General features: G+C 40.2%; 1 protein-coding gene across 1 annotated transcript in view; it reads right to left on the bottom strand.

Annotated features, from left to right (window-relative positions):
- Positions 1-5,783: 5,783 nt before the first annotated feature.
- Positions 5,784-17,343, bottom strand: part of LOC113552848 (homeobox protein caupolican) — a 63,407-nt gene continuing 51,847 nt past the window's right edge. Inside the window, exons 3-8 of the mRNA XM_026955829.1 lie at positions 15,905-16,017; positions 13,975-14,318; positions 11,246-11,579; positions 10,182-10,670; positions 9,520-9,642; positions 5,784-6,431 (exon numbers count right to left, since the gene is read on the bottom strand). Coding sequence (XP_026811630.1) covers positions 9,546-9,642; positions 10,182-10,670; positions 11,246-11,579; positions 13,975-14,318; positions 15,905-16,017 — 1,377 coding nt within the window. The 3' untranslated portion in view covers positions 5,784-6,431; positions 9,520-9,545. The remainder of the gene's footprint in view (positions 6,432-9,519; positions 9,643-10,181; positions 10,671-11,245; positions 11,580-13,974; positions 14,319-15,904; positions 16,018-17,343) is intronic.

Genomic DNA, 17,343 nt, shown 5'->3' with positions numbered 1-17,343 from the left:
AAGGACGACGATATAATAATAATATAATAGAAGAATGAAAAAAAACCCGACTAAACGATTCGGTGACCGCTTTATGATCTATATAAACTCGTTTGTTCTGGTCCGGACGAGATCCTTATAACGATCTCTGTATGGCTCATCATGCATCATCGTCGTGAATATATAGTTACATATTATCGTGTGCGTCTGGGTCTTTTGGGTGAAGATTTGCTTAATATATTAGGCTGCTACCTAAATTAGTAAATATTCTTTTCGAGTATTCTTGTAAAGCGATAATTCCGAAGACAACATTTCTCTTTTTTTTTAAATCTGGAAAATGCATTTTTAAAGGTGATTATATTTACTTATGCATGTACCATGTATGTCTTATAAAAATTTGTATACAATTTTCATCTTATGTTTGTGATAAGGAACATACATTCGGTTGTTAATTACATTTTTATGATAATTAAAGTAACAACTAACAATATTATTGTTTGTGTTACATTTAAAAAAAAAAAATTAAAAAATTGTTTGTGTGTTAATAATTACAGTATTAGATTAATATGCACAAGTCAATATTTTACATGGATATAATTAAAGTATACTGAAATCTTAGAGAAAGATTTTTATCAACTTATACTATGATGCCTTAACTCTTTATGAGCTTAATATAATATATAGTGAGAAAATATACAGTTTACTTGCTATAGTATGTTGTTTGAAAGAATTAAAAAGATACATTTAAAATAATGATTCCAATATTATAATATATTTTTATATTAGATACGAGTATATGAAAAAAATTAAATTGTAAAAAAAAATGTCAACATATTTGTGTATGTTTGTAGGTATTGAGAGTGTTAGATACTCGACAGAATTTTAACAAATTTCGGAAAATATTAAATTCTGGTTTTCAGTTGTCATCTATTATGTATAGACAAAGGAATGGCATTCACAACGAATGTCAATGACTTTGGGTGATATAATAGCTCAAAACCGAGTAGGTGCACTGCAATTTAAATGAAAGGCTCGCGACCTGTAGGTGCGTTGGTATATACGCAAATGTTTTTAGTACGGCTAATACGAGTATACGCTGCAGCACGAAGAGTTGTATTTTACCGAGCGATATCATAAAATCATTACTGTATATGTATACAAACATCGTGTTGAAGTACGATGTATATAGGTACTTAACTATAGTAACTACAGTCGGCGTTTGGACGAGATTTCTAAAAGAAATAATCCTAACTTTTCATTTTTATTTATAAATTACATAGGTAATGTTCGATAATTAAGTCATCAGCTGTTTATCGCGTTATATAGACGGGCGCGCGCGCGCTTCCGCGGCGTAAGTACACTCTGTACGAGTATCCTTGTATAATATAATCACCACCGTCGTTATCCGAAATTATATTATTTCTCTGCTCCTCCTCCTCCTCCTCCTCCTCTTCCTACTCTGGATGATTTCATTATTTTGTTATACATAGGTATCGCACTACACACGGCAGCGTCTTTAATAGCGCGTCTATATTATTATACAGTAATAATACTCATGTGGGTATTGTATTATATATTATACACCTACCGCAAAGAAAACACGATGATAATAATATTATGGTGCCCGCTGTGGTGTTATTAGGTATAGCTGATGTTTATAGACATGGGCGTTGAGGGTTCCTAGTTCTGATGTGTTTTTACCGTCTTATTTTTCCATACAATCAGTGCACTGTAGGGTTAGGTCGTTTAATTCATAATATCTACGCATAATAAATTTGTTTACATTTTATAATATGATTAAACCATTATTATAATATATTAGCGTATTACATTAATCTTATACAGATATATATTTCACTGATTAAAAACCGTTACTGTGTTCTATATCAGGCAATATACAGATATACCTTGCGCAGTCCTTGATTTACCAACTTGTCGTTGGTCCAATTTAAAATTATATACCTTCAATCGGTTACCTATGTCAATTTGACTTAGATACTAGAGAGTACAACGTATGATGAACACATAGGTACTTTAAAAAGCATTTCTCAGTTAATTTTACGATTACACGGGGGGGGGGAGAGTTATTTTTAATCAAAAAATAAAATATTTTCCTATACTTATAATCTAATGTATAGTGGAAATTCAACGTGACACTGCAGTGGATACAACATTTTATTAGAAATTGTCGACTTAACATTATATAGGGCAGCCGGCCCTTTATATATATATATATATGTGTGCCACGCATTAACGTGTGTGTATATAAACAGAAGTAGACTGCAGCGGGCACACTGCGGTTAGGTTATATAGAAGTTTTTACAATTGTGCAGTAAAATATAAACATAACACAATCCGTTATAAGTGCATTAAAAGTAATACAATAATACAGACTACAGAGTACGGCGAGCGGTAATAATCTACGAGACGATTTATACCGAAACCCGTCGGATTGTCCTTTATACACTGTAGGGAGAGATGCGCACACGGACATCGTATATACACATTATTATAATATATGTTAAAGATATTTACACGCGAGCACGTAAAATATTATATAGATAATACCTACGCGACTTTCTCGCGGCGAATCAACGCGTTTCAAAAACGTTTTTACGACAAATTCCAGTCGCAGCGATATTGTTACACACACATATACATAATAAACGTATATATATATATATATATATATATGTATATTTACCTATAATATTACTTGCAATATCATCTTATAAAAAAAGCTTTCGCGATAACGTGTCTACGACGAAATACACCGTTTATAGACGTTCAATAGCCGATCGGATTATAACGGTTCGTTATTACATTTGCCATCGAAATCAAAAAAAAAAAAAAAAAAATATATATATATACATGTATTCACGAGTGTACAACATACGCGACGAATCGCTTTCAGTATATCAATACTACAGAAAACGCGACAGTGAAACGGTATAGGTAATTAAAAGTGTACACGCGTATACGCATTCTCATATACACACCGAACAGTCGTACAGGATGGCCTACACCGCGCGTGCACGATAATACGATATAATATATTACTACGGGTGTACAGAATGCGATGAAATACTAGAACAAGCAAAGCGAGAGCACCAGAGCCAGAAAACGTCGACATAAAACCTACTGAAATACTCGTTTTTCGACGGAACGCCGCGAAACGAATGTTACAAGTCGAAAAAATAAAACCACTGGCTACGATGCCTTATTAATTATTGTAAATTATGAATATTACGTTACAGAACGCACAACAGAGTGACGCGCCAGCCGTTTTTGACAACAATACAATAAGTGCCCAATATCGTGTATAATGCGTTTGCGTGCGTCACGATATTAATGACACGTGCGACACGCGATAATGATGACAATGACGACGGCGCCGTGTACACTGCGACGAGGGTGACTGAAGTGCGTGTACTGGACAATTTTAGCTCGACGCACAAAACGACGAGGGATTTCGTGTCAAACCTCCTCTCGATCCGTCGACGACACCCTATACGAATTTATCGAACTCGAAACATATAGAGTGTACTAATTTATAAATTATAAATCAACACATCACACGCCGACACCGAAAACCTCAATTACCGGACACGACTGTTCGTAAACACACACACACATATATATATATATATATATATATATATATATATATATATATATATATATAGTATGCCGGATGATCAGTAGGGCTCAGTTTTCAAAAATTATGTTTGAATAATCACTTTTTATAATATATCTATTATCTATTTTACATTAAATTTGTGTTAAAACGAAAATAAGAGTATTTTACATAAAGACTGATTTGAGTCAGGTCGAAATCATATCATTTATATCTGCAATGTTAAAAATAAAGAGTTTCATATATTGTATAGTCGAAATCAATTTGTTAATGATTATCTTGTACATTATATATTTTATTATAGAATAACCTTTAGAGCGCCAGTGACGTGGATTTACTTTGAAGTGGGTGTTTGCTGAGTGTATAATATTTTTTTAATTATTTATTTCACTTTGTTATATAATGGAATCACTGATATCCCACGCGGCTTCTATTATTTTAAAAATCGAATTTTTCGTATCACTTCATAGAAACCCGTGTTCCGAATGTTTTATGTTGTAATAATATCAATTTGGAGAATTTTTCAAAATATCGAACGTAAATAGAATTTTCTCGATGACGTTTTAGGTACCTTGACCGGTGAATCTTTATCTTTTCAACGAACCCCCAACTCTACGAAATTCTTACGAAATTCTTTTGAGTGCAGTTTTTGAGGTAAAAAGTGTACACACGCACACGAGAAACTATTGGTCGGCCGACATCGCGTATGTATGTATAGGATAATATGTATATTACGTTATGTTATTATCCGTAATATATTACTAGACGGCGCGCGGTATGAACCCGAGGTATGGTTAACCACGTGGTACTCGCGGGCACACACGTCGCGCGTCTCGTCGTCCGTGCTCGCCATATCGCTGCACGTCATCCGCATACGCGTACGTATACGAAATAATATATGAATCCCGAGGACTGTGACACGTCTTATTTTTCTCTCCTCCAGCGCGACCTTCTCACAATAATAATAAAACGCTCGTCTCGTACATGCATATTATTACCGTCGTCGTACACGATTCCGGTGCACAGTGGTCGGGGGCTCCCCGTCGGGCGAATCTCCGCAGTCGTCGACGCACAGCACACTCGCGCGCGCGCGCGCGCACACACACACACCCGCTGAGCCGAATCCTCTCGCCCGATGCGATCCGCGGCGGTGGGCGTCTGCCGACGTCGCGCTTACACATACGACATTATATTATATACACGTACAATATACACGATACATACGACATTCGGGCACACACACACATAAATCCTTTTCGCCCCGTTGCCACCGACCGCACATCACTCGCAGTGACGATATAACACGCGCAACCTTTTCATTCGCATACGCGTACACGTGCGTGCGCGACTATGTAATGTATATTTTGTCCTCCGTACGCGCCCCCGTGCGAGTTACGTAGTATTTGAGTTTACTATTCGGCCCGACCCACGTCGGCCGCTATCGCTAACCCTTTAGGATCGTCGTCGACATCGGGGGTTGGCGATGCACAACCGCCAAGACGTATCGCAGAACCTTATGGGGTGGGGGGAGGGTTACAGTTCGGTTCCCCCGGTAGAACACCGACGTCGGTTCCGGTCACTACGCGGTCAGGTCCGAAAAAACCAAAACTCTCGGGACAAAATCGAAATCGTGTGATTATATACTATTACAAGACCGTACATATAATATTAACCGTAGACGAATCCGCGGCCTTCGAGTGCCTATATAATAGACTATCAAAACACGGAGGTTCGGAGGAAAGATCTCATTTCTATGGTATATATTATTACAACAGTTAATTTTTGCTCACAACTCCTGCAGGTACACGGGTCCTTCGATAGTCAATAGCCACCGTACCAATACTAAACGCAGAAGTCAGTATAATACTTATAATAACATGTATGCGATCACAACGACAAGACCGTGAGTAATTCGTGAAACGGCGTGGGACGACCAAGTCGTGTTCATTTATACATATACATAGGTAACAAGTGTTTAGGTACAATATGGTATACACGAACAATGCATATTTTCAGAGAGAAAATTAATCGATTTCTATTTCGTTTTTTTTTTTGTTTTTGTACACGGTAAATAATAATTATAATAATAATAATATTATATATATTATATATATATATAAAAAAAAAAAAAAAACTAATTAAATAAACAACGAAAATCCATAACTAATAATAGACATATTATATATACTTTTTTATTCTTATATCCCCAAATTGCACTCAAAATCGATTTTTTAAAATATAAATTCATATTTACAAATTATTTATAATAGATAACATGATTTTCTTTCGATACATAAATGCGTGTAGAGCAATCCAACTTATTCACATCCCATAATATACATTTATAATAATATTATTGTATTTTATGATGCGTACGAGGGGCTAATATAATATATTATTCTGAGAACACAAACATAGATAATTTTTTTAACAATATACAATTTCGATATTATAATATGTATAGGTAAAAATAATAATAATAATAATAATGATAATATAATAATAATAATAATAATAATAATAATAATAATAATAGTATATGTTAGCTTTTACAAATCTACAGAAGAATGTTAGAACGGTTAAAAATATTTCTTAATTCCCGCGCGGAGTCGTTTATTATAATTATACATTCAATATATAATAATATGTATATGCAGTAATAAGACGACCGGCGGTGGCAACGGCGACCAGCACAACAATCGTGAACGTGTGTACATATAGAGTAGTCGAAGAATTCCCGTGTCGGCGACCGCTGTATTATATGACGGTGGACTCGCGGAGCAGCAGTGTCCGGAGGTTCAGTCGTCCGGACGTCCTGTAAATTAAAAAGTGCAAAAAATACAATTAAAAAACCGCAGGCTTTATGCAACACATATTATAATACAATAGGTAAAAAAATTATCTTAAACGTCATGGTATATTGCGGCGGGACGAAGCGTACGAATTTTGACCGCGCGAACGTCATATGATATGTATATATAGTAAATCCTAACACCCCGTCTGCGACCATCCTCTTCCCCGACCACTCAAAGGCACGCAATAAAATGATATAATTTCTTCGCACATCTCTCGCCGTTTCGTAACCGGTAAGCCATAAAATCCACGCATATTGTGTAGGTGGGTGGTATATACTCGAACAATAATATAATAATAGCTCTGCACGGCGGCGTGGCGTGGTGCGTTTTCGGGCGATGTATTATCTAATAATAATAATACATTGTCCGAGCGCGCGAAAGCATCACCGCCGTGACCGGTCGTCGGTAGCGCGCAAACAATGTATATAATATAATATTATAAGACGCCGCGTGTTACTCGTAAGTCCTTTTTATTGTTGCAGTTGCAGTTGCACGCGGTCATACACCTCGTGTATAATATTATATCACGCGTATTCCGTTTGTATATAAAGTGTATATTTCAATAAAAATAATAATAATGTGTGTTGCGTGTTACGTCGCGCGTATGGTAAGCGAGTCCGAGCGCGATGCGATGAGAAACGGACGCATCTGTGTCATGACTCTCGGAAATGGCGAAAAGCAGTCTCAGAGGCGAATAAAAAAATCAAAAAGAAACCGAGCGAGCGAGCGGTGCCTTCGCTTTGCAGCGCGCTGACGCCGAGCGTTTTTTTTTCTCGTTCCTCAAAACTTTCGGCCCGCCAAGATAGTTTTAACAGCTGAGCAACTCGAGCCGAATTCGCACGGGCCTTTCGTGACGACTCTGCTCGGCCGCAACGGTGGAGAAGAATGAAAAAAGAAAAAAAGACGTCGACGTCAGTTAGCCGACAAGACGGTACAAGTGTCGGGCGAAAACGATAAGACGGATTATTATTACGCCGAGATGCGTACAGCGGGCCTCACGAGAATCGTGTACACTTATTCCGTGTATTACGCCGTGTAACCGAAACGACGTGGGACGGCCCCTGTCAGGTCAACTGAGACACATTTTGTGTGACCCGCCATCATACGAGAAGTTAAAACGTAAAAACTTCTCCGCGGCGAGAGACTATAAGAGATGATTATTCGTATACACTTCAACATTTAAATAAAATTAAAGTTCGATGCTGATGATAGGTAATAATAATCTGTTCTATTTTTTTTTTTGTTTTTTAATGCGCTCAATAATTTATAAATTTAGAATATAATAATTATATATAATATAATATAATTAATATTTTGTAGAACTTTCGGTCGTGTGCACTCATTGAACGTGTCAAAAAAGAGAAATTAATTCATCCCGAACATCGCGAAAACCTTTGGGTCGGCCTTACGTGTACAACACACTGCGTAACCAAAGTAAAGCACTATATAAACTACAGTATTGGGAACGCGCGGACGGAATTTCGTGACACGGAAATGCGACATTATACGATTACGCGCGTTTACGGCGGAATAATATCGAGAAATCGAAACTCGGTAACGCCGACAATGTATATAATATACATATATATATATATATTGTATATACGTATTTAGCGGGCTGTATACGACAATAATGATACCGCAGCAGGGTGCGTAATGGCCAATGGGCATGCCCACAACTGTCGTAATACGCGCACGGAAATACCTGAACGTCGACGGGGCGTGAGGTAATCGAGTAGACGCCTTATGTCTCCAGTGTATATATACGTATATACGGCGCACGAATGTATATATGCATTTAAATGCGTTTATAATATGCAGTCTGACGCGCGCGCGTATTTATATAATGCATATACATATAAAGTAGTATATAAGGGTATCTCTCTCTCTCTCTCTCTCTCTGTTTGTCTCCGTCTCTCTTCCTCTTTCTATATATATATAAGTATACACAGACAGACGGACGGACGGACGGAAACGCAGACGGAGGTAACCCATTCACCGATCTTAATCTCTGCTCATCTGTCAGTGTCAACACTTGCAGCAGCAGCAGCAGCAGCAGCAGCAGCCGCAGCGGCAGAGCATTCGATACCGGCACTCTGTACTCACCGGATTCTCCTCGCTCCCGCCCCTCTCTCAGACCAACACTTTTTATCTCACACGAGTACCTATATATATACACACACATACACACAGACTTCTCCTCCGGCATCGCCATCACTCGTCCAACCCCTTCCCCTTCTCTTCACCGCCATCTCTTGCGCTTGTTCTGTATCATACTTACACACCATTTCTGTCCACAGATTAGAGAGAGGGAGGGAGGGAGGGAGAGAGAGAGAGAGAGAGAGATACGCGCGATATAATATATCATCCGAATAGATATCATACGCGGGGCCCGAGCAGGTGCTCGTAAACAATATAGGTGTATACATGGCAATAAACCGAGTGATCCATTTAGTCTTGTTTTATGTTTCCAAACAGTACCTATAATCATAGAGTAATACTACCGAGCATGTATGAATGTAAAGTACGTGTACAAACAACTCATCTTATATTTTGCTAAGGGTCACTGTCAAAGGCGATTTGTAGTGTGTTTATTTATTTATTTATTTTTTCGTCAGCCAAACACATTAATCCATAAATTATACATCGAATTTCGACCAAAAGGATTATTATTATTTTATCGATAATTATAAACGTAGGTTTATTTAAAGTGTTATGAAGGGAAGTCATCAAGCGATTCATAAATATAACCATCACGAAATACGGTGAAAACACCGAGATGCTATTGAAATTATCCCGAACCAAATAAAACCGATTTTTTGTCTCGAAATCGCCACATAAAAAAATTGATAGTCTACAGTTAAATAACGGATTTTTAATATATACATATTATTATATATCATTATGACCGTCGTGAACGCGCACTAATGCGCCCGCACATTCGTCGCCAAACGTTTTTATCGACGTACATCAACGATAATATTATCGTTATTCGCATAATTTTTTTTTCGCTTTCCGCCGCAGAAATACACTGCGCTGTCAACGTACCCGAAAACGAAAATCGGCGGCGTAAATTACACGGGCGACACGAAACCGTTCATCTGTCTGTGCTGCTGTTGTTGGTGTTGTTGCTGATGGTGCGGCGGCTGTTGATGCGGTTGTTGCGAAGGCCTGTAAAACGTTTACGAACGTATAATATTATAATATTGACTTTTTACTCAATTGGATACGTCACATCCAGCGAATTGTGACACAACGGATTATTATTGTTTTATAATGTATACCGACGAAGTACACGCCTACACGTGCGGTGTCCGTCTTTACGACACACGGCAGATTTGCGTTCAGCAAAACCGATTTTGTGATGTCAGTCAACTCCCGTCGGCATATTTATGGTATTTAAAATACATTTCTAAGCGAGTCGTGAGCATTTTTGTGTTTTATTATTTCACACACACACACACGTAACTCGCTAAAAAAAACCGTTAAAACACCGTAAAAAACCACCGACGGAAAATACCATAAATCATTTGGACCGCGTATTAATAAAGTTAACAACACAACATCGGTCTTACTCGACGCTGACTAACACCGCGCAGTGGGTGTAACGTTCTCTCGTTCGTCGGACACCGACCGTCGACGACGAGCCGATGTTTTTATAGTATTATTATTATTATTATTATTATTAGGTATGTGTTGCGGACACTCACGTCTTGTAAAACGGTTTGAAAGCCGTGCTTGCGTCGTTGGCCGCGACCGCCATCTGATGATTGTTGTTGTTAGTGTTCGTGTTGTTATTGTTGTTGTTGTGTTGGTTGAGCGCTACGTGCTGTTGATGATATTGCTGCTGTTGCTGCTGCACCTCTTGGACCGACCTTACCACGTCGTGCTGCTGTTGCTGTTGCTGGAGCGGCGGCACGTGTTGCCGGTGGTGATAGCTGTTGTGCTGCTGTTGCTGCTGGTGCTGCTGCTGGTGATGGTACCCGTTGTAAGCGCCCTGATGGCCGCCGAACTGCTGTTGTTGTTGTTGCTGCTGTTGACCGGAAGAGGCGGACAGCGGTAACTTCATGTTGGGCGGGGTCTGCGGTGGCGTGTCGGTCTGCACGTCCGGATATCCGGCCATTTGCTGGGCCGACGACGACGACGAATTACTGTTGCCGCCATTGTAACCACTGCCGTAAAACCCGTTGGCGCCGTACCTGTGCACAGAAATACGAGTAAAACGGTCAAAGTCGTAAAAAAATATATATCAATTTCGGTATATACATCGTAATAACAGCATATAATATACTCTATGCACGCGGTTACGGAATCGTGAATCACATCACGTTTACCGCTATTCGTTGTATAATTATTGTTTATCCGACTTAAGTATAAAATATAATGAAACCACCGCACAAGACATAATATGTAATACGTCTCACGCAGTGTCACAGAAAATAGATTTATAGAAAGCCATCGTCGTGGGTGACGAGATGGGCCCGTTAAATTCACAACCGAGACACTGATAATATGATGCCCTTGAGCGTTATTAAATATACGTCGTATGTAAGTATACGCGCGGTCGAATCACGAGAACTCGGACTTCGAGGGGAATGAATTCTGCTTGCATATATTTTCGAATTTAATGAAATCGAACTGTAAATGCAGTTTTTAAGTGGTGTTTCCGAGGTACAAAAGAAAAATGTCCAATTTTCTTCTTTTTTTTTTTTTTGAGTTATTTTGAGTTAGATTTCCGTTCATACGTCCTAGTAAGTCGTCACGCTTCGCTTACCTGGAGTACGACGAACCGGATGGTGATAGCGACGAGCTGTTGGGCATGGTGAAACCGGGTGACGCCAGGCTCGGACTGATGACATTCGGCCACTGATGGCCGGGCGGCGGGGTCTTGGACGCGGCGGTGTCGGCCAGCGACCATATTTTCGGCTTGGTGGGCGGCAACGGTATACCGCAGTCCTGGTGGTGATCGTCCTGCATGACGTGGTGGTGGTGCACCTTCATGTGGTGCATCTGATCGGGGTGGTACAGGTGCTGGAGCATCGGTTTGCGGTCGTCGTCGCCGTCAGACATGACGCCTTGGCCGCCCATCATGTGATCGCCGTGACCATCTGATATTTCGCACAAAAAAAAAAATAAAATTATTTTATTGCGATCATTTCGTTGGGAGAGAAAGCCGGCACCCGTTCGGCGTTTTGACCGGCAACTCGATATCACCACGCGGCCGAGTCGCAGGAAACGACTCGATTTTAGTGTCGGAAGTACGGTCGCAGGATTTAAAGCAAAACTTAAACGTTCGATTTCCTACGGTCATGACGTTGATGTAATAACTCCCCGATCAGGAATATTGGCTCTGAGATGATGTGATGATGCACATTTTACGGTCGCTCAAAACAATAAATTACGATAATTAGGTTAGGATCTATTTCAACTCGTTTAATTAATTTGTTTTTAGTGATTACTGTATGTGTGTAATACATATTGAGATATTAGCGAAACGGTTTCACGAAAGTTTAACTCACGTTGCGTCGTGATCGACGCCTCTTCTCTATAGGCCCTGTACGGTCAGACACACACACACACACACCAACCGCAGAGCGTGAAATCAACGAGATCATCACTGCGGGAAAATCCTACGCGAATATCGCAGTCATACCGTATAATATGCATATAGGCGTAAGTCAACGGTCACAATAATTCTAGTCGGAACACACGCGTACACCGTTGTCATAATAATATAATATGCAAAACACATAATATAGTCACCCCGTCCTAAATATATAACACGACGCGTACCTACACTACGCTTCGTATTATATGCTATGTGCGTGCGTAAAAGAAAATCTCCCGGATAAAAAACACCGTTGACTCGCACAATCGGAGACAACTCACACACACATGTATATTGTAATATTGTACTATCGCGGTCGAAATAATAATAATATATATATATATAATAGGAATTTTCACGATTCGCGTGTATTGTTTATACTATTGCTGCGTACTCTATTATCTCGGCAGACACACGTTTAGAGAAGCGTATATAAACACACAACACACACACACACATATTATTATTATATTTATATTGCGTGTGCGTGTGTGTGTGTGTGTGTTCGGCGTGTGAGCGGCGTGTAATTGCGCGGATATGCAAATTTCGTACACTGCACACGTACCTATATATGTGACAATAATACACACATACGCGCTCACGAATCGACACCGGCCGGCAGCGGCAGCAGCAGCAGCATCCGCTCTGCCGGAATAGTTGCTGCATGCAGCCGCGGCGGCGGCGCGCATAATATCTACCGTATTTTAATACGGTCGCGCGCGTCCGATTCACACGGCGCGACCGCGTACGTTATTATATTGTGTACATACTCGTATACGATATACGACTCATGACATCTTTATAAATAAATAAATATATATATATATACATAATAACTACACACTGCGGGTACACGAGAAGAAACCCGGAATAAATTACCTTACGCGATCGCGTGTGCTTGTGTGCGAGGCGTATTTATTTTTTCAACACGCGGTCTCCTCCGGGTGTGAAACGGATTGCGCCGCCGCGACGGTCGTGACCGGGAGATGGCCGAGATAAAGGCGAAAGCCCTACCGTTTCGAGTGTGTGCGCGCACAATACTCGTATATTGTACGTCCATGAATAAAATACGATATACATATTATTATTATTATTATTATATTATATACACGCTGTGCGCGTACATATATATATATACGGCGGACAGCGGCGCGAGAGGGCTGTATACAAATGGGCACGTCCCGAAGGCGACAATGATTCATCCGCCCGGGGACGGCGAGTAAATGGCTCTCCTCCGGAGTTCCCGCGAGAGACGACCCCGTCGCCACGGTTTTTAACGGAGCACACAACACAATAATTTTATATATGGAATATTATTACAGTATATATACATATAATTGTTATATTACCATGTGGTCCCCTCGCAAACGCCCGCATTATATACGTATATTATTATGGGATTGTCGTTATATATGGAAAAAATAAAATAAAAATACTTTTCGTTAATAGCTCCGAAATGGTAATACGCTCGACCGCCGCACTGGGTCTCTCTTCCTCACGTTCTCCACGCTCTCTCTCTTTCTCTCTCTCTCTCACTCACTCACGCATTAACCGTTTAGGGTGCGCGACCGTATAAAAGCTCTTAGATAATTTTCGACGAATAAACGCGTTTACGCAAAGGGTCGTCTGCACTCACACAAGTGTAATATTCCACAAGTGTCATCCCCGTCCGATTGCGTATACGCGTCGCGCCGCGAGGGGACGTTCGCCAATTACGTAAATGCAGTACGTCGTTTTGCAGAGTTTTTTTTCGCGCACACATAAATAAATAATAAGAAAACACTAACTCGACAATAATATATTCGGGAGTTTAAGCGCAGACACTGCAGGACGAATATTATAAACACGTATAAGATGTAAAATAGGTGGAGCGCATAAATATCGGCGGGACTTACCTTTTCTGACGTCCTTGTTGCAGTGTTTCTCGTCGCCCATCAGCATGTCGTCCTTGTCCTTGTCCTCGCACTCGGACGACCCGGCGTCGTCGTCGTCATCGTCGTCCGTCTTGTTCTTGGGCTCCCACGTCATCTTGTTCTCCTTCTTCAGCCGTCTCCGGGCGTTGGCGAACCACGTGCTCACCTGCGTGAGTGTCATCTTGGTGATGATGGCCAGCATGATCTTCTCGCCTTTGGTCGGGTACGGGTTCTTCTTGTGCTCGTTCAGCCACGACTTGAGCGTGGCCGTCGACTCCCGGGTGGCGTTCTTCCGCCTGGCCGCCAAGTCGTATCCCGCGCTGTACCTGCGTAACACACGGAAACGGACGTCCGGTCAGACAGACGATGCAAAATATGGCGCGCGCGTATATTATTATGTGGGAAATGGAAGTCGAGAGACAATATTGTATTGTATGGACGGAGAGGACGCGCCGTTCTGCGGTCGAGTGGACGTGGATCGCGCGCGCGCGCAACACAGAAGATTTATGATCTCTACCGGTTAGATTTATGCATCTATACGCGCTTGACCCCGCACCGGGACATCTATACGCGTGTGTGTACGGGTAAGACGCGTAATTTATGCTGGTCGACGACGACAACCACTATACGACCACGACGGGCGCATATATGATATTCGTCTGTGCGCACACACGCGCGAGCGCTTTTATTATTATTGTTTCTCCGCTGTCTCTGCCTGCCTCTGCGCCGTCTTTTCGAATAAAAAAATAAATAATTTTTTTCGTGTGCCTCCCCGCCCCCGCCTCTTTCTCGAACTGTGCACCCGGCTCGACGAGTATCCCGCCGGGTTGTCACAACATGTCATCCGCGCGAGTGTATTATATCATATAATATAACGTTTTGAATAATAACAACGCCTAATTTGTATAATCTCGCCCGACAGAGACACGGCGCCGTGCGCTGTGAGAGAAAAATACAGAGTGTGAGACGCACAGCGTATAGACTACTGCAGTGATGCTGTGAGAGATCCGTCGAGGGGCGCAGAAGAGACCTGTACGGGAGAGCAGAAGTCCATTAAGTCTTCGCGCCGACAATCATTGGCTGAAAACTCTCTACGCGTGTACAATATATACGTATACAGCAACAAAAGCTCTAGGGATTATTATTGTCTTATATATATATATATATATATATATATATGTACGATAACAATATATAATGACCAGAGAGGGGGAGAAGAGTATCAGAGATGATCGGTAAGCGCAAACAACACAACCCCGCGGTTCGGAATATATATATATATATATATACATTTGCTGCTGATGTTTATAACTGCGGATTTTATTATGTAATAGCAAAGTCTCCGCCACTGACGATTAAAATGTTATACATATTATATTATATATAATAATGTACAAACAATAAAAACGCGAAAACGGTTAAACGGAATAGAAATAATAATAATAAATCAATGCCCTTTGAGTTTAGTCGAGAATTCCGCGGCATCAGCGATCGTGTTTTCTCTCTATATATGGCCTCGGTATAACCGGTGCGTGACGGCGGTGGCGCCGGGTAATCGATATTATCGCCGACCGGCCATTTTGTCTTGGGTAGTAGTAGTAGTAGTACGGTATTAGTAGTAGTAATAGTATAGTATTAGTACCATAACTATAGTAACTAGTAACTATACTATTACTCTATACGTACACTCTATACGCATAATAAAAGTATTATTTTAGTGCCATTGCCTTCTATTGCCCCGCTCACATTATAATCGCCATGCAGAATACCACCATGATCAACTCGCATACGTTTGACATCGATATAATATTAGCAGCCGACGCCGATGTCATCGGGGAGGCGGTTTGAAACGAATTCAAGTCGAAGTGCGTAAAGGGGCAAATAATAAAATATGGAAATAAACGCTGCTCACCCGTAAGCGGCCAGTGTGGAGTCGTAATGATAGTAGCCGGTGGACGGTTGCAGACTGGCGCTGGACCACATGTCCGACGATCCCGTAGAATCTTTCAGTCCGTACGGGTTGCTCTGCAAAAATAAAAAATAAAAATCAATAAAGTGAACGAAAAAAAGTTAGACGTACGAGCAATTTTTCTTTTTGCTCGGCACAATATATTTATTTATAATACGACGACGACGACAACGGCTATGACTATACGAAACGTGCGCGCAAGTTTTTTCAAACACGCGGACACGACAATCAGGTTAGGTCGAGTCTATAAATCGACGATTCCGTATATAAGGCGGCTTATAATAATGTATATGAAAAACTGGTCGAGAGGTAATCCCCCCGTTTGTGTATACACAATTTGCCCAGGAGGTCCGACCCATCAACGTCATAAGGTTGCTGCGTGCTGCATTATTATTATTATTATTATTATTATTATTATTATTGTCGTTGTTATATTGTCGTCTATATGTCAGAACGAGCCGGGTATGTGACTATGTGACAAGCGGCGGTGGCGTTTCGGGAGATCCAGCGATCAATCTATTTTAAATGTACCGAGTTCCTACGTCATGTTATATAATATTATATACCGGAGCAAAGTCGAAACTTTATTTCGGCCGCGGTCTACCATCACGAGAATTATTAATCTAGAATACAATAAAAACCAGCCGTAGCGCAGTCGCGTAGACGCTCGACGCTATACGGACTCAAAATTGAAATTAAAAAAAAAAAAAAAAAAACTGGTTATTCGTAGATCAAAATTAGTTTGTAATTTTTTATTTAATAGAACGATATAATTGTATAATATGCTAAACCGCAGAAAACGTTTTTACGAATTCGGAACAGGTTTCGCCTCCTACTTCGTCCGTTAATAATATATTAGTTATATTTATTAATGTATTATATTATACGCGCATAGGCTGTGGCTCACAAGTTTATTTGTTTTACGATCATTTATTTTTTTAATTGATACACATCGATAACAATTTATGTGCGTATCTATATAGATAGATGCCCGATCTAATTGTTTTTTACCTTTATCCTATACGTATATAATAAATAATGATCAATCACTGGCCTATAGTCTCCGGTTTTTACATTATATTATGGTTTTGTGCGCCACGTAGATCGCCGAAGTCAAGACGATAATATATATATACATTAACATTATTATATGTACTGTACACTCGATTAATAATATATCACGGCAAAGCTGTTAAAATATTAGTTGAACATTTTATTTTTTATTATACAGATAGATCGTCGATATGATATAACCGTGCGCTTAATAGTTGAGGCATACATACATACACACACGGATGTATTATTGAGTTTGACGTAACTTGATACACGGTCGTAAAGTGAATGATCTCGGAAAACGATTTCACGCCACACATATAAATCGA

This window comes from Rhopalosiphum maidis, chromosome 2, assembly GCF_003676215.2.
Source record: "Rhopalosiphum maidis isolate BTI-1 chromosome 2, ASM367621v3, whole genome shotgun sequence".
NCBI classification, from domain to species: domain Eukaryota; kingdom Metazoa; phylum Arthropoda; class Insecta; order Hemiptera; family Aphididae; genus Rhopalosiphum; species Rhopalosiphum maidis.
Note: the sequence above shows the minus strand (reverse complement) of the source record. Positions and strands in the feature narration are given on the sequence as shown.